This window comes from Mercurialis annua, linkage group LG7 (assembly GCF_937616625.2).
Source record: "Mercurialis annua linkage group LG7, ddMerAnnu1.2, whole genome shotgun sequence".
NCBI lineage: Eukaryota > Viridiplantae > Streptophyta > Magnoliopsida > Malpighiales > Euphorbiaceae > Mercurialis > Mercurialis annua.
The window spans coordinates 7,976,850-7,999,140 of record NC_065576.1 but is presented as its reverse complement, the minus strand read 5'-3'; the positions used below and the strand labels follow the sequence as shown (position 1 = coordinate 7,999,140).

At 28.4% G+C, this 22,291-nt stretch overlaps 3 protein-coding genes and 1 long non-coding RNA gene across 4 annotated transcripts; 2 read left to right on the top strand and 2 right to left on the bottom strand.

Moving 5' to 3' along the window:
• Positions 1 to 1,965: 1,965 nt before the first annotated feature.
• On the bottom strand, positions 1,966 to 2,577 carry LOC126656269 (uncharacterized). The gene is made up of 3 exons (XR_007633186.2): positions 2,368 to 2,577; positions 2,253 to 2,290; positions 1,966 to 2,119 (listed from the first exon to the last, which is right to left on the bottom strand). It is a non-coding gene; the product is annotated as an uncharacterized LOC126656269 (long non-coding RNA).
• A 2,979-nt stretch (positions 2,578 to 5,556) lies between these two features.
• Positions 5,557 to 6,508, top strand: LOC126657635 (protein MIZU-KUSSEI 1). The gene has a single exon (XM_050352346.2). The coding sequence runs from the start codon at positions 5,575 to 5,577 to the stop codon at positions 6,256 to 6,258; it is 684 nt and encodes a 227-aa protein (XP_050208303.1). The 5' UTR covers positions 5,557 to 5,574; the 3' UTR covers positions 6,259 to 6,508.
• Positions 6,509 to 7,119: 611 nt separating this feature from the next.
• On the bottom strand, positions 7,120 to 7,726 carry LOC126657604 (histone H3.2-like). Its single transcript, XM_050352313.2, has one exon. The coding sequence runs from the start codon at positions 7,646 to 7,648 to the stop codon at positions 7,238 to 7,240; it is 411 nt and encodes a 136-aa protein (XP_050208270.1). The 5' UTR covers positions 7,649 to 7,726; the 3' UTR covers positions 7,120 to 7,237.
• Positions 7,727 to 13,285: 5,559 nt separating this feature from the next.
• Positions 13,286 to 14,545, top strand: LOC126654945 (E3 ubiquitin-protein ligase ATL31). Its single transcript, XM_050348946.2, is given in 1 exon segment — positions 13,286 to 14,545. A coding segment is annotated over 1 exon segment (1,053 nt). The 5' UTR covers positions 13,286 to 13,308; the 3' UTR covers positions 14,362 to 14,545.
• The last annotated feature ends 7,746 nt before the right edge of the window (positions 14,546 to 22,291 follow it).

Genomic DNA, 22,291 nt, shown 5'->3' with positions numbered 1-22,291 from the left:
CTTGAAATTTTTTACCCGGCTAATATTGCAACCTATTTTCTGATTTAAAATACCTAAAATTGTGCTAGTCTACAAATTAAGTTACCCAAATCACCAGAACATTAGCTTCAATGGAGTTGACATAAGAAACTGGAGAAACTATATATTTTAAGGGTCATTAATCATTTCCAAAATCTAAATATTCATAGTGTAATTATTATTGAAGGAATGCAAAATTAAATAATAATGGTCATAAGAAAAAGAAAAATAATTTACTCTTTATTTGATTTCATTACTTTTTTTAATTTTTTATTTGCAAACAAATTTACTTGATACAAAAATTAATAATTTTGATAAAAAAAAATTATTAAATAAACTAAATACATGTGTATTCATTTATGAGTTCTTTTTATAAAATTGATTTAAAATAAATATGATGTTACTTATTGTTTTAAATAATTAAAATAAAGAATAAAAGTAATTTAATTATAATTTAAAGAAAAAAATATAATGGAAAAAAATAAAAAAAATGATGAAGTTAGTAAAAATTAGGATTTACTAACTTGTGACTGTCCTCCTTGTGTCAATACATATAGCCCAGTCACATAATGCATTTATATATAAATGAGAAGGAGGATGAAAAGAACAAACCTCTACCAAGAGCTAATTTCATGTATTTGAAACCTTGATGTTAAAGAGTAGCATCAAGTTTGGCATTCCATTACCTGCTTCCTTGCTTTAAATTATATAACGACTTATATAATTTACAAACTTTAGCAACATAAGTATGAATGAATTATGGTGGCAATCTCATATATAACTCTTCAGACAAATTTTCATTAAAAAAACATTGTTAATATCAAGTTGGTGTGAATTTTAACCTTGACGGCAGTTATTGCAAACAAAGTTCCCAAAAATTTTAAGATAGGGAGGATTGAAATTTGAGTGCCCCAGCAACATTAAATATGTGTTGATGTTTCCTCTTCGTCATGTTGTTTTGTTCAGGAGTATAAACACAACTAATTTGATGGTAAATTCCATGACTCAAATAAAAATCATAATCCATGAACTCAAGATCATTGTCTGCTATAATAATCTTGATTCTTTTATCAAATTGAATATGAGCAAAAGCAACAAAGTTTTTTAAATGAATTATGGTCTCTGAATTATGCTTCATAAAGAATTAACCATGTGTATCTTAAAAAGTCATCAATTATAGTTAAGAAGTATTTAGAACAAAGGGTTTAACGCATCCCCTGAACTTGTGACACAGGGTCATCTAATCCAATTTATACTTTTTTGAGCAAACAACTCCAAAACTCTTCATTTTTGGGTCAAACAGCCCCATAATTATATTTTTAAAACGCGTAAAACACAAATCGGAGATGAGGGATGCAAAAACATAATTATATACTTCCCTAATTATTGTGATATAGTTATCCTAAATTTATTTTTTAAAATAAAAATATAAATTATCGGGTTATTTGACCTAAAAATGAAGAGTTTTGGAGTTGGTTGCTCAAAAAAGCATAAATTGGGTTAGATGACCCTGTATCACAAGTTTAGGAGACGCGTTGACCCTTTGTTCGAAGTATTTATGGCCTTGCACAGAAGCAACAGACATTGGTTCTCATATATCAACATCCACTAAATTAAATATCGCCTTAAGCAGAAGTACTCACATAAAAAGATAGTTTTTTTTATTTGGCATAGTGACAAACTTCACATACTCCGTTTATAGATTCTACAATTGATGGTTCCATCTAGGGGTGAGCTCGGTTCGGTTCGGTTCGGTTCGGTTCGTAAAATTCCGAAACCAAACCAAACCATCCCTAATAATTAAAATCCAAATTTCACTGATACGGTTCTCGGTTATTTCGGTTCGGTTAACCGAAATGTCGGTTTTTAACGGTTCGGTTCGGTCAAAACCGAAATTCTAAAAAACACAGAATTCAATTTTAGATCTAAAGTAATAAAATTAAATAAAAAAAATCTCAACCAACAGATATGTTAACATTCAAATAATCATGTATTTACATTAATTAATTTACATTAAATGAATAAATTATTAAACGAAGAACACAAGAAATTTCCTTTTCCGTAGGTATTCATCTTGCTTTTCCCATCTGAATTTGTAGACCTAATCAAATCAAAAAAATCATAAACCAAACTTTAATCAAAATCAGTCAATAAATCCAAATATTAAAATATTCATTATAAAAACCAAAAAACTAACCTAAAATTAATTAAAAATACTGAATCTCTAAAATTACCTTAAAAGATAATAAATTCATCCGAATAAATTCCAGATCTAACATTAAACAAGAAAAAAAAGAAAAGTTAGATCCATAAAAAAATAATGATAAAATTAATAAGGAGTCTTCTTACCGTATAAATTGTGTATTTCATTTCAGCAAATCACTATAAATTCCATATGATACAAACAAATAACTAAGAATTGATAAGAGATATTTAGGGGTTTTATGATTTTTATGATAGAAATGAAAAATGAGAAGGGAAAGAAAGGGGCTGTGGCTGTGTGTGGGTGAGGGAGTGAGGCGGCTCTGAGTGAGGAAAAAAGAAAGAGGGAAAATTAGGGTTTTAAGATTAAACTAACCTATATATAGCTTTGAAGGTAAATGACCAAAACAACCCCTTTATTAATTCGGTTTTTTCGGTTCGGTTCGGTCACCGAACCTAAAAACCAAACCAAACCCGAAAACCGAAATTTCTATAAATTCTAAACCAAACCAACCCACATTAACCACACTTCAATTCGGTTCGGTTTTTTCGGTCCGGTTCGGTTCGGTTTCTTGGTCTGGTTCGGTTTTTGCTCACCCCTAGTTCCATCTTCTTCATCAACTTTAGAACTCTAGAAGATAGATGCCCAAGCCTGTAGCACTACAAGTATGTTGAATTTTCCTTTTGACAGGCATTATTCAAACTAGAGGTGTTAGCATTAGCAATGTTATTCACATAAACCACATAACGCAAATATATATAATTTAATTTTTAGAAACTGTAAGAAATAAATCTAAAGAAATCATATGAAATTTTATACTTTGTCTTCTTTGTATGGTCATACGCATTAGCTTATTTTTATTAAATTTTAATTTTTAATTTTTTTAATTCTATATTTAACTAATATAAAATATAAAAATTGATAAATATAAAAAGAAAAAACTACATGTAACAGTCTTAAATATAAATCATGTTACATATATATTTGTCAAATTACATTCAACAATCTTATACATAAATAATGATAAATAAATAAAGTATGAACCACGTGCACAACAAACTAGTAACTAAAAACGGAATTTGCAAAGAAGAAAAACTTATTAAAATCTAGCTAAAGAACTAAAATAAAACCATTAACTAATAATTCTATTTCCGTGGTTTGAAATTTTATTTATAGAGGTCTTAAAGTTTGATTTTTGCCTTGGTAAGAATAAGATTTGAATTAGGATTTGAGCTCTACTAGAAACTTGCACTTGTGAGAGAATTTTATGTTAAATGTTCAATCATCTCAAGTTTTTTCTTTGTCCTTTCACCGACTTCTTGCCCTTTAATATGCTACATTCTCATGTTTACATCCTACAAAATCGAAATTTAACTCACATAATCAACAAATAACGACGTATACAAGTGTATGAATTAGGTGGAGCCATAAAAAGAATGAAGTGAAGTGAAAGCAATAAAAGAAATTTAAAGAAATTATAAATGGAGAATTTTCTCTTGTCATGTTATGCAATAGAAAAGTAAAGGCATAATAGACATGAGTGGAGAAAACCAGGCTAGACAACCACAAAACAAACCCTAATCATTCTCATGTTATTTTATATATGCATAACAAGACAATTAGTAAAATCTAGAGTTCATTTTATGGGGTCTTTTTCTTAGCCCCACAAATTATTTTTAGGGTTTTACAATCAAAAGTATCAATAAATTATTCAGCTTTTTAATTAGATATATCATTGTTTAAATTAATTAGAATTTGTAACATTTGTGTAGGTTGGTGTTGATTAATGGTGCAACAAAACAATATTAAGATCCAATACATATTCAATCATTAGAAAGTGAGAATAAATTTCTTTTGATTAAGCAGAGAACAAACTTTATTAGTCTGTCCATCAAAAGGGAAATAAATTAAGCAATTCAATTATGAGCAACTTTTTATTTTGTTGTCTTTTTAAAGGACCTTTTTACTAATTTGTATCTGTCATTAATTTTGTGATGAAGCTTCAAGTTTCTCATCTGGCCACCAACTTTTGTTTAAAATAAAAATGGCCACAAAAGAGAAAAAAAATTGAAAAAGAAACTAAGAAAGCAATAGAGGGGAAAATATGAGCACGGTTCGATGAAATCTAGGGATTGGCAAGTCTCCGGAACTATATCAAATATCGGAGATTTCTAAATTTTCTTTTGGAAATAGATTGATTTGGTTCAGTTTTTTTCTGAAATTTTATGTTTGGTAATGGTCTCGGAAATTTAATTTGGTACAATTCGATACGTAAATGACTAGAACCACTATTATTTTAAAATAATCATATGAATTTTATTTCTAGAGATGCATATCGACAGTAAGATATGCAAAAATATTGTATCAAAATAAAAAAAAAGTTATACTTAAATTTGATACTTCTTCACTTGAAAATAAATATTAATCGGAAACTAATAACATTTATCGTTAGAAGTTCTCATTAATCCATCAACATCTTTGAAATATATAATTCAATTTTAGTGTAATAATTAAAAGAGTAAGAATTGTTAATATAGGGATATTAAACATCTTAGGTCAGAGGGGTTACCATTATTTACAGAAAAATTACTATTTTTTATTTTGTTACAAAAAAGTAATTGGATTATATATACCATTTGTTACAATGGGAGGCAACTCTAGCAATTTATTACAAAAAAATACTGAACTTATCATGAATTATAAAAATGTCACTGAGTTATATCCTTTATGTAATTACTGCTTGCTTAACGTAAAAACAGTGTGTTTCACGGGCGGCATCCCGTTGTAAGAAAATACTAAGTTCGGTGACTTTTTTTAACAAAACGAAAAATAGCGACTTTTCTTTAACTATCGGTAACCCCACTGAAGGTGTTTAATACCCGTTAATATAGTGAAAAAGTTGAATTTTACTATGATAAAAATACTAGTTAGAAGTATATCCTGCAGATAACTCGATTTCGATTAATGAGAAATATCCTACATATAACTCGACCTCTATATAATTAAGTACAAAACTCTTTCTTAAACTACAATAAGAAATATTTATTTTTGCCATATTTAGTTAATCCATCAATTCAGTATCCAAATTCTTTATAGTGACGTATAATATGAATTTTTCCATTTATTTTTATAACTTTGGTCACAAGCAGACAATCTCATTTAGAATACTTGCTTTTTGCAACCCCATCGTGGATTTTCCTTCAAAAAAATCTATTACACTAAATAGAAATGAAATTAAATCAAATTAAAAAAAAATATTAGAATGACTTTCTACCACATCTTCTCTCTATTTAAACATTCCCTAACCATTAATCTTCACCAAACCCATAAGCCTTTGTTTTCTTGCCAAAACCATGCCCTATCACACCATAGCCAATGGTATCACCACCGTGGACTGCCAGAAACAAGTCCGGTCATGGCGGATTCTTAGGTCACTCATTGCGCTACTCGTTCCGAGCTGCAGCTCTATATTTGTTGAAGAAGAAGAAGAAATTAGAAAAGAAAAATCCCTTCATTGTCATCATCCTAATAGACCTAGCTTATTCACTTCTACTACAATTACAGGCACTATTTTCGGCTTTCGTCGAGGAAAAGTTAGCTTCTGTATCCAAACAAACCCTAAATCGAACAGCCCGCTTCTGGTTTTGGAGTTCTCATTGCCTACAGCAATCTTAGCTAGAGAAATGCAAGCGGGCATTCTACGTATAGCGTTAGAGTGCAGTACAAGTAACAATTCGAGCTCTGATCTTTTGGCGACGTCACTGTGGACTGTGTATTGTAATGGTAGAAAAGCTGGATATGCAGCTAAGAGAAGGCCGTCAAAGGTTGATATGGAAGTAATGAAGAAGATGAATTCAGTTAACGTTGGCGCTGGAATTATCCGCGGAAAAGAGTTTGAGAGAGACGATGAACTTATGTATTTACGAGCGAAATTTGCTAGGGTTTGTGGTTCGTCTGAAGCTGAATCTTTTCATCTGATAGACCCGGATGGATGTATAGGTCAAGAGCTCAGTATCTTCTTTTTTCGATCAAGATGAGCTTTAATGGAGAAACCATATTTTTTGAGTTGTTGAATAAGTGAAAATCCAGCAACTTTAGCTCAATGCCATTTGAAGAATTAATTTTATTTAATTATTTCCTCTTTTAATTACATGTTTAATTTGGGAAAATAGCCATGTCTTGCATTTCTTAAGTTTTCGGCTGGCTAGTGGTCTTATTGCACACATGTAATGAAATAATTTTTAGATTGTGAAATGAAAATTTGAACTCATAATTTCATTTAATAAATTTAGATACAGTTTGGTGCCTCTATTGTTGTCCTTTGTAAAATAACAAACTGTATATATGACAACGTAATCTTGATTAGAAGACACAAAGTAGTTTAACCATAAAACAGTTTTGAAATTTCAATTTGTCACTCAAATTCAATTTTTTAATCATCGAACAATTTGTTTTTTTCCTGATCAACAACTATACATGCCCATGGACCATGGCAGTCCAAAGCTTACATCATCAAATATTTGTCCCGGCGGTTCATTGTCAGCTGCTTTTTATTTGGTGAAAGAACTTTTTTCTCAAAAGTACGTTGATTAAGAATTTCATACGCTTAATTGAATTTCTGCCTTTTTCTTGTAGAAATTAAAAAAAAGAATTCACATAATAACGACAATTTTTGCTTTTGATATGTTCGGCATATATGCAAACACGTTTGCATTTTGCCTTATCAGATTCAAGTACATATAAAATAAAGAAAAGCGAGGCATCTGCGACAATACCAAGCTGTGCCAAATCTTGTTGTCCGGACTAATGTCCCGTCACTTTTGGTATTCTCATTTGGAACAAACATATTTTAAATTTTACTGGCAACCAATTAAAAATTATTGGAAAACAATTAATGATTAACATGTGGATGTAAAAATTGTTAACTGGGCAAGATTTTTCAAGTACCAAATTACAAAGCTTTTTCATACAGGCATTTTAACAAACACATAAACTGCAACTTCTAAATCAACAAATCTAAGCCCTTTCACCACGAATCCTACGAGCCAACTGCATATCCTTAGGCATAATAGTGACTCTCTTAGCATGAATAGCGCAGAGATTGGTATCCTCAAACAACCCAACCAAATACGCTTCGGCCGCCTCTTGTAAAGCAGCCACCGCCCCGCTTTGGAACCTCAGATCAGTCTTGAAATCTTGAGCGATTTCTCGGACCAATCTTTGAAAGGGAAGCTTCCTAATAAGAAGCTCAGTGCTCTTCTGGTACTTTCTGATTTCTCGTAACGCCACAGTTCCGGGTCGGAATCTGTGTGGCTTCTTCACTCCTCCGGTGGCCGGTGCTGACTTTCTTGCCGCCTTTGTGGCCAGCTGCTTCCTTGGGGCCTTTCCTCCGGTTGATTTTCTTGCTGTTTGTTTAGTACGCGCCATTTTTGACACAAAATTGAAGGGATTAGAGGAATTAAGAGAACAGAGGAAGTTTTGAATCTGTGTTGGTGTAATAGTGTAAAGGGTTTTTTTTATAGGAGAAAATGAAAAAGGCGGGATCAAGATAAATTTCGTGAGTTTTGAAATTTTGGAAGGAGGGAAAAAGTGAGCCGTTCGATTTCGTTGGAATCTAACGGGTGAGAATTGTTTACAAGGGATTTCATGGATTGTGATCCGTGTACAAAGATATTGACCAATAGGATAAGTTTTCGGCGGTCTTTTACAGTCCTTTTTATTTTAATTTAACTAATAAACAATAGGGAAGAGGTACAATTATGCCCTTTATGTTTTAGCCTTAGTTCTTTGTGAGCCCTTCATGTGCAAAAATGTGTTAAAAGTTAAAAAACACTTGTTGCGTTATTTATTTATTTTTTTTGAGGAAATTGTGTTTTTAGTTCGTTTAATGTTTTTTTGTGATAATTTGAGCTTGCATATGCAGAGTTTTTATAAAATCATTCAAGTTTAAATGTCACAAACTTTTGATAAATCATGTTTTATCAGGTTTAAATAGTTATAAATTTTTTATTTGAAATATCTAAACTATATTTGTATAGTATAGTTTGTGTATGTTTTATTATGATTTGTTATCATACATCAAGTTATCAGGTACTATCAATAGAAAAATAAAACTCAATACACATTTTATTTTAGAGATTATATATATTTTTTATAAAACAGTTGGATTTATATATTTAACCGTACTAAGTGAAGATTTATATATTTCTAATTGTTTTGTTGTTGTTTTTTTAGACTTTAGTAGCAATTTGCCCCTTCAACTTTTAAGCAATGGGCAGTTAACATATAAATTAATTTTGTTGGCAAATCAATACACTAATATAGTGATTATGGACAATTAGCCTACTTTGGCAAATTAACTTACAAGTTTAGGGAGCAAATGGTCAATTTAAGATATAATTAACTTACAAATTAAAGGGATAAATTGTCAAAATGGGGCAAACTGCCCATAATCATCAAATTCGTATACTGATTTGCCCACAAAATTAATTCATGTGTTAATTATTGTTTACAAAATTAGAGGGCATATTGCCACTTAAATTTTTTTCTAACTTTTCTCTATTTTCTTTTTAAAGACCCAAAAAATATTATACTATCAATGTCTCATGAGAGAGAATGTTTTGCCATTTTTTTTGGCAAAATCTCCTAATCCTTTAAATTTTTCTATTTCTCAACAAATAAATGATTCTTTGCCTTATATTAATATATATGATGTTATTTTTTTTCTTCTCCTTCTATGGTTTCATCGATCCTATATATGTTATATCTTCTTCAAATAGAAACTTTACAAGATTTTTTTGTATTTCTATATGAAATTTTAAAATGTATAATCTGACGTTTTAGACTCCCGTTTAATTGTTTTTCGTTTAGAAGTCGATCAAAACATGTGTGTTGTAAAAGTTTAAATTTTCTTATGCTTCCGTTTTGTAAAATTAGTTTACATATTCAATTTTTACAACTTAAATTTTTAATCCTTACGATTGTTATAGATATAAGAATTTTTTTGTGATATTTATATTTGTAAATCTCGTGTCTATTTAGCTAGATTTATTTCTAATTCTAATTTTGTAGTGTATTTTTTCATATTAAGTTGTGAGATAGTTTTATTTGTTATATTTTTTAGCCCGAGTTAGTGGCAAGATTTGGGACTCTTATAATCGATTTCAAATCTGTAGATGAAACCATCTTTTGCTAAAAGAAATCTATTTATAATTCAAATTATTTAAAGTTGATCTGAACTGACTTAATTTGATATCATGTCCTAATATCAAGAAATATGCGATGTGGCTACTATAGTTTCATGATTCTCATCGTTTAGGATATTAAATTTTATGAGTCGGTCAGTTTATTCAGAATTTAAAAAAAATGTACTATATTTTTATTGTTAAATAAAGATCACTGATTTTATTACAACTAGTTTCACATTACGTGCTATGCACGTGGCTCGTAACGTAACTCTTTAATAAATATATTAATAATTTTATTATTTTTTATTTATAATTAATATTAAATTAGTTAAGAATTTTTGTAAAAGTAAATATAATATATTCGGTTATTAAATTTTTTTACATACTGAATTTATTCTTCTTTTGGTTTTATAATAACCATAATCAAACAATTAATTTAATTTTATTAATAATATCTTTAAAAATAATAAAATAGGAATTTAAATAATAATATAGTGACCAAATACAATATTTTAATTTTGTAGTTCAATCAAATTAAAAGATAGGTATTCCTATTAATTTGGAGACAATTTAGTTTTTTTTTACATACCAAAAACTAAATTGGAGATAATTTAGCTACCTATTCTAATTAGGAATTTAATTACAATAGTGATTAATTAAATAACTAATTAGTTAATGACTATAAAACCTTTATTTAGTAGTAAACGAAAAAGGATTATTCAGTAAATTTGCCTGTCCCCCCTCCCCATTCCGTGTTTTTATAGATAACTAGTTTCGCATTACGTGCTATGCACGTGACTCGTAACGTAACTCGTCAAAGAAAATATTAGTAAATTTTTTATAATTATATCAATTTTTTATTTATAATTAATATTAAATTAGTTAAAAAAATTTGTAAAAGTAAATATAATATATTCGGTTATTAAATTTTTTTCCATACTGAATTTATTCTTCTTTTAGTTTTATAATAACCATAATTAAATAATTAACTTAATTTTATTAATAATATTTTTAAAAATAATAAGATAGAAATTTAAATAATAATATATTGACCAAATACAATATTTTAATTTTGTAGTTCAATCAAACTAAAAGATAGGTGTTTCTACTAATTTGGAGACAATTTAGTTATTTTTTACATACTAAAGATAATTTAGCTACCTATTCTAATTAGGACTTTAATTACCATAGTGATTAATTAAATAACTAATTAGTTAATAACTATAAAGGATTATTCAGTAAATTTGCCTGTCCCCCCCATCCGTGCTTTTATATATAGTATAGATATAGATGGGAGTTACTGTGGTCAAAATAACATAAGAATGCGTCATTTTCATTCATATGATAATGCCAAAATTATTAAAAAAATATAACTTAGTATATTTTCAACAAAAGATACAACTTAGGCCATTTCCAACCCACTCTATAATTGAAACTCTATTTTTTAAAAATAGAGTAAGTTTTTCTCCAATTACAAACTCTATCTCTATATCTAAATAATTTTTTCTCCAACCACAAACTCTATCTCTAACTCTAAAATAATATTTTAAAACTACTCTATTTTATTATTTTGACAACTTAACTCAAATTAAAACCTTTTTTACATATTCATCCTAAAATTAAAAGCATATGTTTATTATATAATAATATATATTTTACTAAATAAAATTGAATAAAGTATTAATATTTATAACATGTATATTAAAAATTATATTTAAATAAACACACATACTAAATATTACATAAAAACAATACAAAAATTAACACAAAAAAATAAAAATAAAATATTAAAATAAAAACATAATTATCTACTAATTCTCGGAATTAGCAAATCGCTCACATGATCAATTAAATCATTACGGAGTGTAATGTGGGCATCTTTATTCTTAATTTTTTTATGAAGATAGAATCTCAATGCGTGACTTGGACACTATTAATAATCCTAAAATTCGTGCTCATATTGAAAGTGAACTAGCACGAATTTTAGAAAAAAAAGCCCAACAATCTCGACAGCATTGTTAATTTTTTATATTACTAATTTATAATATATACGGTTTTTAATATTTATAATTTTATCAGACATTATATAAAAAATAGAATAATAAAAATATAAGTTTTTAATACTTGAATATATTAGAACATAATTGTATAAATTAAAGTTTATAGGTTAAATTAGTAATTTGTAAACTTGAAAAAATACAAAATAATCCTTATAGAGTTTTGAATAGTGAGACTCTACATGTAGAGTTTACTATTCAAAAACTCTAAAAAAATACTTTTAGAGTTGGGTTGGAGTTTGTTAACTCCAACAGGTGGGACTCAACTCATTTTTAGAGTTGGGTTGGAGATGCCCTTAGTATTAGTATATTTTTATAATTCACGATAAATTCAGTTTTTATTTGTAATAAAACCTTATTCGATCCGGTTACAGTGACATCGCGTAGTAATAAAATCATGACTGTGTGATTTTTTTAACGATTTCAAATATAATATTTTTTTTATAATTTCGGATATACTGAATAACTCATAAAATTTAATATCCCACTGTCTCCTTCATATATAATCGAGGGAGGATGAATGCTTGTTTATGAAGACACATTGAATTTTTACCATGGATTTAAATAACGGCCGTTACGTAACGTAACGGCCGTTATTTATAGGTTTTTGGCCCTGCCGTTACCGTTAGGACCGATTTTGAACGGTTATATATATTTTGTAAGGTAACGGCCGTTATCTCCGTTACTTCAAGGTAACGGCCGTTTTCTCACCGTTACCTAAAGGTAACGGTATGAAATAAATTTAAAACAGAAAAAAGAAGAGAAGAAGCAGAGATAAGAGGAGCAGCCCGCCTTTCTGTCAAATGTTTTCTCCTGAAGTTTCTTAAGTTGCAGCGATGCAACTCCTCTTCTTTTAGGTTTAGGTTTTGTGACCACTTAAGTGGGCCTAGTACCCAATCACTAATCTATTTTCTTAAACAAGCCCAAATGACTAATTTTAATGAACTGAAATTTTAAATATAAGACCAAAATCATAACATCTCACTAAATATAAATAAATTACATAAATTATATCTTTTATATTATTAAATTAATATCTTAAAAAAATATTTTATGCTTAAATTTCAATTTTGTATTTTTTATATGTTGTATTTTTATAGACTTTTATTTAATCTTTTAGAGCTTACTTTTATTTTTTATATTTAATAATTAATCCTAGACATTTATATTTTATAACTATCTATTTATAATGGAATAACTAAATAATTTAAATACTTTAAATAATGAATATGCTAATGAGCTATATATGTGTGTACTACACTTATATAAGTTTTAAGTCTTCAAAAAAAATACATGATATTAAATAATGAATAAGATGTGTATTTTCTTTTACAGTTCTTTTTATTAGATATTTGTATAATTAAATGTCATTTTAATTCTTTCAAAATCTATTAATTTTACGTACTTTACAATTTTTTTTAAAAAAATTGCACTCCGGTAGACCGTTACGCAACGTTACAGCCGTTACCAATCCGTTACCGTTATGTAAAGCCGCGACCGCGACTGCGGCCGTTACCGCGATTTAAATCCATGATTTTGACCAAAAAAGTATAGGAAATCATATTAATTCGATATACTGTAGCCATCCTTTTTGTTGGATTAAAATATTGACCTTATGATTAACGCTTCTTTTCGTAGCAGCCATCCATCCACGCATCAAAATTCTTTCATCGTTGTTCAACATGCCACGTGTGACTGAAAACTTTCAGTTGGCGTCATCGCTAACGATCTCTGCTTTTCTTCCCGCCCACGCTATTCCCATTTACCTAATAATTATATAATTAGAATTTCTTTTTTTACCTCTTACTAGTATATGATTTTCAAAGAAATATTTAAAATTAATATGACAGTGTCTTCACTTAATCTCGTCCGTCCGATCATCCACTGTGGAATCACACGGTTCCACGTACTCCTCTTCTTGCTGGTGCAGTCCTCTTTAGTAACCGCACAGCTAAACAACAGACCTCAAGACGACAGACTCTACTCTAATTTTGACCCGACGGCAGCTATTGTGATTGTCGTTTTAATCTGTGGTTTCTTCTTCATCTGAGTTTTCGGTATATTCATCCGCCACTGCTCGGAGAATGAAGCCAGAATCACTTCCGATACAGATAGATCACGCCGGAATGGTGGAATTGAACCTGAAATGATCGAGAAATTCCTTGTTTTTCTCTACTCTGATGTAAAAGACGTTAGGATCGGACGAGAGACGCTGGAATGCGCGATTTGCTTGAGCGAATTTGAAGACGATGAAACGCTGCGTTTGCTGCCGAAATGTAGTCATGTTTTTCATCATCAATGTATTGATGAATGGCTAACTTGCCACGTCACTTGTCCCGTCTGCCGAGCGAACCTCACAAAAATAACTGCAACGCTACAACAAACGACGTCGTCGTCGTCGAATGAAGTGGCGATTGATGTTCAGCCACCGAGACCTGGAATTTCCGGGAAGTTTCCGAGGTCGCATTCGACAGGTCACTCGCTAGTCCAGACCGGATCGGAGATTGATTTTGAAAGCTATACGTTGAGATTGCCGGCGGAGTTGCGGAATCAAATAATTGCAAGTGCGAAGCTGAAACGCGCTATGAGTTTTAACGCGATTTTAGCGACGGAAGGAAGTTCAAAGAGAGGAAACCAGAGTAGTAGCGGCGGTGACGGTAGTAGCAGTAGTAGAGGTAAGCAGCTTGGCCGGTCGGAGCGGTGGCGGTTCTTGAAAATGTCACCGTTTGTATCAAGAGGGGGTTCTGTTAAATCTTGGAAGGTTGACAGTGAGGGAGATTCAGTTAACGGTAGAAACCTGTTGGCTTCTGTTAAGAATCAGATGCCGTTAAATTGTATGAATATGAAAAATGAAGGAGTTGATGAACCGTCTACTTGTGCCAGGCCTCCAATTTGATTTTCTGTGCTCTGTTAAACAAATTCGTTCTATCTTCAATTGTAGTATAATACAGGGGAGAATGATATATGTCTAGTCTAGGTTAGAATTTTCTTTAATACAAAATGTTATTATTAAAATTGCAGAGTTAGGCAAATCTTTTGCCTCCTTATTTTTACATTCAATTATTATATTTAGATATTAATTGTTTTATATGAATGAAAATTATATTGTCACAAAAAAAATTATAAAAATACTCCGCTACTAGCGCAAGCAGTCAACATCAGCTCAATGAGATACTAAAGAGTGAGGAAATATTATAGAGGCAAGCAATCAGCAGCAGCTCAATGAGATACTGAAGAGTGAGGAAATGTTATAGAGACAAAGGACAAAGGCTCTTTGGTTGAAAGAAGGTGATAGCAATACATCCTTTTTATCACCATAGAGCAAACCAGAGAAGGAAATTTTTCTATCTCACATATCGAGTGTCATATCAACTATCAGAATGCCACATAAGATACATTTATTGGCATATTAAATTTTAATGTTTTAAAACATTGTAGATCGCGCTTTTACACTATGTAGTCTAAATTTGGTTTCAAGTCGTTCCTTAATTGTTATGTAGAAAAATAATTACTTAGGATAAAAAAAAGTATTACTCCTTATTTGTCTTATATGTTTTATTTGATAATTAATTTGAAAACACTATCAATTATAAAAAAATAATTACTTAGGATAAAAAAAGTAGTATAATTTAAATAAAACATAATTGATAGTGTTTTCAAATTAATACTTGAGACTAGAAATTATCATTAGCAATTCACGGGGTTTATTAAAAAACTAGTCGTAATCCCGCGCATTTGCGCGGAATCAAGTTAATACTTAACCTAAGTATGATTTTTTTTAAAACAATTAATACAAAAAAAATATTTAAAAAATCCTAATTGTGAAACTACTAAAATAAAAAATCTATCAATATTCTAACAATAAAGTTTTTAAAGTATTGGTATTTGATGCATTTTATATTTTATATATTTTTTGTGTCGGAATTTAATCTTTTTCTTTCCCATAATTGTTTTTATGTTTTCTCGAAAATTTGCATCCAATTACTTATAATGATAAAATATGAACCAGATAGCATAACTTTTCATATTTTATCTTCCTCGAATATGCTTGTGTGATATGGTTATCTTAAAACTATTAATAAAATTAATTTTTTTTGTGAGACTTATTTTTTTATATTATAAAACATGTGTTTAATACCTACACAGACAAAGGTAGCATATTTATTTCTTCTTTTATAAGAGTGGTTTAGATTACAAAATCTTTGTACTACTTTTATTACGAAAAAATATCGATAATTATAATATTCGATAGAGCATTATCTTTAGATTTTTTATATTCTAGCATTGCATCGTATTGATTTTCTAATATTTTATTTGATTTTCTAAAGTTGAATTGAGTTATCAAACATCTTCAACTCTAAAGTTAAGTGTTTGATAACTCAATTTAACACTTAACTTTTAAAGAAATTAATTTTTTTAATATTTAATAATTTTTACTAAATACTTTTAATTTGATTTATATTTATAAAATTATTATTTTTTGCTGGTGACAAAAATTATTGTTGTTATTTTCTTTGTATATTTCTCATAAATGAATAATATAAATTGAAATTTAATTATTAAAATAACCCAACTTAATTTTAAATAAATATATAGACATTAACAAAAATGTAGAGTCCACCATATTTAAATTATCAGATTCATATATAATATATATTAGTAATTATTTATTAATAATCGTTGTTTTAAATTATCTAAATTAGAAATTCATGAGAATGGTTTTTTAGCCGTCTCAAAATACCAAACTATCTTTCGGTGAAAAATACCGACATAAACATTATAATATACATTGGTCGGTAGCCACATCATTATTTTTCCAATAAAAAAATATGTCGATTTTATAATTTGACAAAATAGAAAAGGCAAAATAAAAGTATCTCCCCACAACTATAATTTTTTTGCCAAATATACCATAATTTTTAAAGTTTGCCAGTTTGATCCGTCATCTATTCAATTTTTGCCAATATACCAAAGACTTGAATATATTTGAGTATATTTGGTAAAATCCAAATGAGTCTTGGATATATTTGGTAAAGATTGACTAAATGACATATCAAATTGGCAAACTTCAAAGATCATGATATATTCGGTAAAAAGACTATAATTGTGAGTAGATAAGTTCATTTTGCCAATAAAATATACACAAAGTGAGAACTAATTTACTAACCAAATTGAAAGTACGATCGTCAATTTTGTTTTAACAACCATAACCATAAATTGCAATATTATATAATCAAGGTATAACCAAACCGAAAGAATTATTTGGAATGATCGTTTATCACCCAAATACCCAAAATTCATATTAATACTAATTTTCAAAAAAATTATATTGATGTTAATTAAAAGAAAAAATCACATCGAAGTTGTGTAATTTTTTAAAAAAAATATCTTATTTTTTAAAGAAAATACATGAAAACAATATCATATATATTTTCCAAATTAATCGAACATGATAAATTAATAATTGTATTTGAAAATTATTAACTATAATCAAACTGAATTAATAAAAAACCGAAGCAAATCAAAACATTAATTTGATTTAATTGATTAATTCAATTATTCAAATAGTGGACATTCCTATTCCCGTTTCTGTGAAAATAGTCTAAACATTTTCTGTAAGAACTAAAGAAACTAATGCTCTATTCCTAGAACTGAGAAACTAATAAAGCTAAAACAAATGGGTAAGGTTATTCTCTACCAATTAATGGAGGTATAGTTATGTAGAAAGACCATTCTATCAAAGCTAGTGTATGTAACTATCCATTTAAGCAAAATAAAAGTATAAAAAATCGTAGAACATAAGAGCTGTGCTGGAAAAATGGCAGAGAATATAGGAATAAATCAAAAACATTTATTTAATATTTAATTTATTAAGAATATTAAAAAATTGTCAAATTTTTAGTTTTATAAATAATTTATTTAATATTTAATTTATTTAGAATATTAAAAAATTGTCAAATTTTTAATTTTTAATTTAAATTTAGAATATTAAAAAATTGTCAAATTTTTAATTTTTAATTTAAATTTAAATCTTAACATTTTTTGGCATGTAAAGCTTCAAGATGTATTAAAACAAAACTTTTTATCTAAATACATGTATAATTTATCTTTACTTTTGTATTTGGTAGTCAAAGAATATCATGCAGTAATTATAATATGCTAATAATGTATTTGTGGATTGTGATCCATTTTAACTTCATTACATGGTTTACTGATTGAAGTTGAAAATTTTGGCAATGATTATATATATGTTTCAGTGTTTTTAGTTAAGTTAAATTACAATACGAACAATAGTAGTAGTTTGGTGAGAGTTTGTATAGTATTAGGAGTAGATGTTTTATATAAATAAAAATAAAAATAAGTTATTTAAAAAAATTGGAGACTGTAAAAATGCTCTATTTGTGAGAATCAATGAGAGAGCTCCGTTGGTCCTCTCAATTATATAATATATAGATATGTATAACATAGAATTTATGATATAACATTAAATATATTTGTAACGCTCAAAATGACTATCATTAAAATATAATTCAAAAACAAGAATTACATAAGATGTTCTATCCAATGGATATTATAATGTTTCGCACATCAGGGGCGTTATCTATATCCATACAAAATTCTATGTAAACTAATGTAAAAATATAGATGAATAACATGATACAATCGAATGTATTATTAGTTTCATATGAAATGACATTTGTACTTCTATATATGAATTTAGTAGGGATGGCAATGGGGCGGGGTGGGGACGGGGAAGCCATCCCCATCCCCATCTCCACGTCTATGGGAAATCCCCATCTCCATCCCCATTTAATTAATGGGGATAAAATCATCCCCGTCCCCATCCCCATGGGGATTTCCGTTCCCCGTACAATTAAATATAATTTATAAATAATTTTATTATTTTCATAAAATATTTAAAAAAAATTAATTATAGAAAATAATATTATCTTTTATAATATTATATATTTATAACTAAATAGAAACTAATAAAAAATTAAGTTAAATTATTTAAAATTATAAATAACATACTAAAACTTATAATATAATATAAATATGCATAAATATAAATCGGGTCCCCATGGAGACGGGGATGGGGACTATACTCCCCGTCCCCGTGGTTGGGGAATGATTTTCGCCCATCCCCGTACCCATGGGGGTAATTGGTGGGGATGGGGATCCCCATGGGGTGAGGACTATACTCTCCGTCCCCGTCTCCGTGGTTGGGGAATGATTTTTGCCCATCCCCGTACCCATGGGGGTAATTGGTGGGGATTTCCGCCCCATTAGGGCCGGGTCCCCACGGAAAACAGGGAATCTCCTTCCCGTTGCCATCCCTAGAATCTAGTATTTAAAATATACATGGATATATATGCTAGTAGAGACTTTTTAATTTACTTCTCAAATTAAGGCAAATCGTTAGGCGCATCTCCTACATCATGTTACCATAGGCCGATTCACTTAAAAAAAACTACTTGACTAAACCTACTAACCTCTTGTCGCTTGTTGAAAACTTTCAAAAAAATATAGATATGAAAACGAATCCGAACATCAAATTTATTTTTTAGAAAAATCAGTCATTTCCCACAAATGGCGGTAAATGGTGGATCCGGTCCAAGGTCATCTTCTCTTTTCGGATCGCTTCATGAAAAATTTTATATTTAGGTGAATTTCGAGTTGTGTCTTATAAGACAAATAAGGTCAGATAGGATTTCAGACTCTTGGTCTGAAATCCACTCCAAAACTTAAGTCAGTATTTGTCTCAACATAATATAGAAAAACACTCCCTCCGTGCCACAAAAATAGGCCAAATTGCATTTGTGCGGAAACTAATAAATAAAAGTTAAATTAGTTAACTTTAATTAACTTAATTTTATGCCCTTAAATAGATTATTTAGATATTTAAATAGTCTTATTTATATGTTATAAATATACCAATTGCTTATTGAGATTATAAATAAATTTTAAAAAGCTAAATTTGTAATTAATTTTTGTATTTGATTAAGTGATTGTTAATAATGACTAAAAAAATATAATTTAGATGATTGAATTGATGAAGGATAAAGTTGACAACTCAACTTAACTAATAAAATTAAAATTGAAACTTGGTCTATAATTTGGGCGCCAAATAGCAATTTGCCCTATCAAAGTATATAAAAGAGGTAATAAAACTTGACTTGCGATAGTAATAGGTTGACTTGCCTTATATAGAGAGTTGTTAAGTTGGTTTTCTTATAAACTAGTAATGTGAACATTTGGTATAAAGTGATCATGTGATATTTTGTAGTCTTATTCCATCAAACGAGTTTATTAAAAATTATATATAAATATGTAATAATAAAATAATAAAAAATAATTTAACTTTTTTTTTTCATTTTTTCAATTAAATTAAATTAATTTTATGAAAAATAAATGTACAATAAATCTAATCCATTAATTGAATTAGATTATTAAAAAATTATTTCCTTGAAAATAAACTAATTTCATTTTCACGATATTTTTGAGTCATGTTAGTAGTGTCAGTGCGGCGACCATAATATGTTTTACGTTTTTTTCTCTACGACCATAGTCCATCAAAATTAAATAATAGGAATAATGATAATTCTAATTTAATTTTATTTAGCATTATAATTTAATTTTTTTATTGATTTTAATGATAAAACGTTTCAATTTAATTTCGACAAAAATCGAATTAAAGGAATTTCAATGCAAGATTCATAAATAAAAAACTAATAATTCATAAACTATTTCTATATTTAGAAAGTTAAAAGAAGAAAATTGAAAAGATAAATAAAAAATTAATTTTAATTAATTTAATTATTTTTAGACTATATAGTGAAATCGAAATATTAAGATTTAATCCGCCAATACATGTATCTGACGTGGCATTCCGGTCTTCCACGTATGCAAAAAATGGTTGAAAAACAGATTTATGCTACAAAATCCAAAAATAAAAAATTTGGAATTTGTTTTGGTAATATTTTGAAAAATGAAATGAAATTGCTATAAAATTTAGGGTTAATTGCATATAAAATCACTAGCTTTATATGTTTTTTCATTTTAATCACGTCCTTTAAAAAGTGTAAAATAAAATCATCACCTTTCATTTTTTGCAAATCTATCAAGAATGTAAAAATTCGGTGTATCTTTATTTACTCGACAACCGGAATCCACAATAAAAGAGTAAGAGAAATGTATTTTGTGTGTTAATAGGGCATTAGTCTGATTAAAAATATTTATTTGGGAGGAAAAAAAACATCAAATTTTACTCATCGATGATAGATTTACAAAAGAATGAAAGATGGTGATTTTATTTGATACTTTTTAAAGGACGTGATTAAAATAAAAAAACGTGTAAAGGTGGTGATTTTATAAGAAATTAATCCTAAAGTTTAAATACTAAAATTTATTTTCCAATATCCTAAAATATTATTATGTATTAACATATGATTCTATTGAAAAAATCATTTGTAGTATTTTTATCAAAAATAAATAAATAAATTCAATATGTCACATCATTCGTATATCGAATCAATTATTTTAAAATATATTTTTAGATGATAGTATTGATATAATTTTATTTGTTAATTCAGTTATATTTCTAGTGATTTGTTTTAAAATGATTAGCTCTGCCTAAGAATGTCATGATTAATTGAGCCAATCTAAATATTTCTTTATTTTATTTATTTTTGTGCGATTATCTCAATTTTTGACTAGAGGATATCAAAAACCTTTACCTTTTCCTCCCTTAGATTGAAAGAGAAAGAAGGCAACGTTTTTTTCGGTATTATTATTCAAATTGATATTGCTTTATGGAATTTTTTTTTAGCATGATTTTAAGTGAGATATGACTTGAATAAATTATCTGAATTTTATTTATTTTTGAAATTAACATAAAGATCATAGTATTAAGTATTAACTCTAAAACAAAAACAATTACACTGTAAGAAGCAAGGTGAATCTATAAATCTGACAAAAAAAGTGGGCTATGCTACAATCTTAAACAACTCGCATATCTGCCTTACAAACCTATAAAAGATGAAAAAAAATAACTGCACTAGAGTCTAATACAAACTTGATTTTTCAAAAAAATACATACCAAAAGTTTAAATCATTGAAAAAATTGCCAAAATAACAGAAATGTGCCACAAACAAGCTGAAATCATCATAAAAAAACTTAAATTAATCAAGAAACCTGCATAAACAGAATTCATCAAGATCGAAACAGATTATCTCCCAAAACGATGAGATCTTGATCGAATCCGTAAAACAATACCATCAACATAAATAAACACACCGCAACTAATATTACACTAAAACGGTAGATAGAATCGCAAGAAAAAGATCAAAAAACACAAAATTTCATAAAAGAGCAATTTATTGAAAAAACAGAAAAAATAAACAGGACCGGATAGGAAGAAGATGATTTCCGGCCACATTCCCACATTGCAAAAAACCACCAAAGTAAGCTTTCTATCTCTAAGCTTAGGTTTTTCTCACTAGAAACCAGAGTTCCGACAATGACACTAGTTTTGCAATTTATCTGAAGTTGATACATCTTAATATTCGATTATATTTATGCATTTGTGTTTGAAAATTCAAGTTGTCTTATAAATAAAGTCTATTAATACTTACACATTATAATTTATATTTAAATATTTCAAATTCAACTCATTTCTTTATCCAATATACTAGTAAAAAACTAAAAATAAAGAATGACACCTCAATCCAGTTGCGTTCAATAAAAGTGGCGACTTTACCCCACAATATCAATTTTAAATGGACCCACGGCAGCTTGGTTGATCCTTTGTCGCAACAGAGACCAC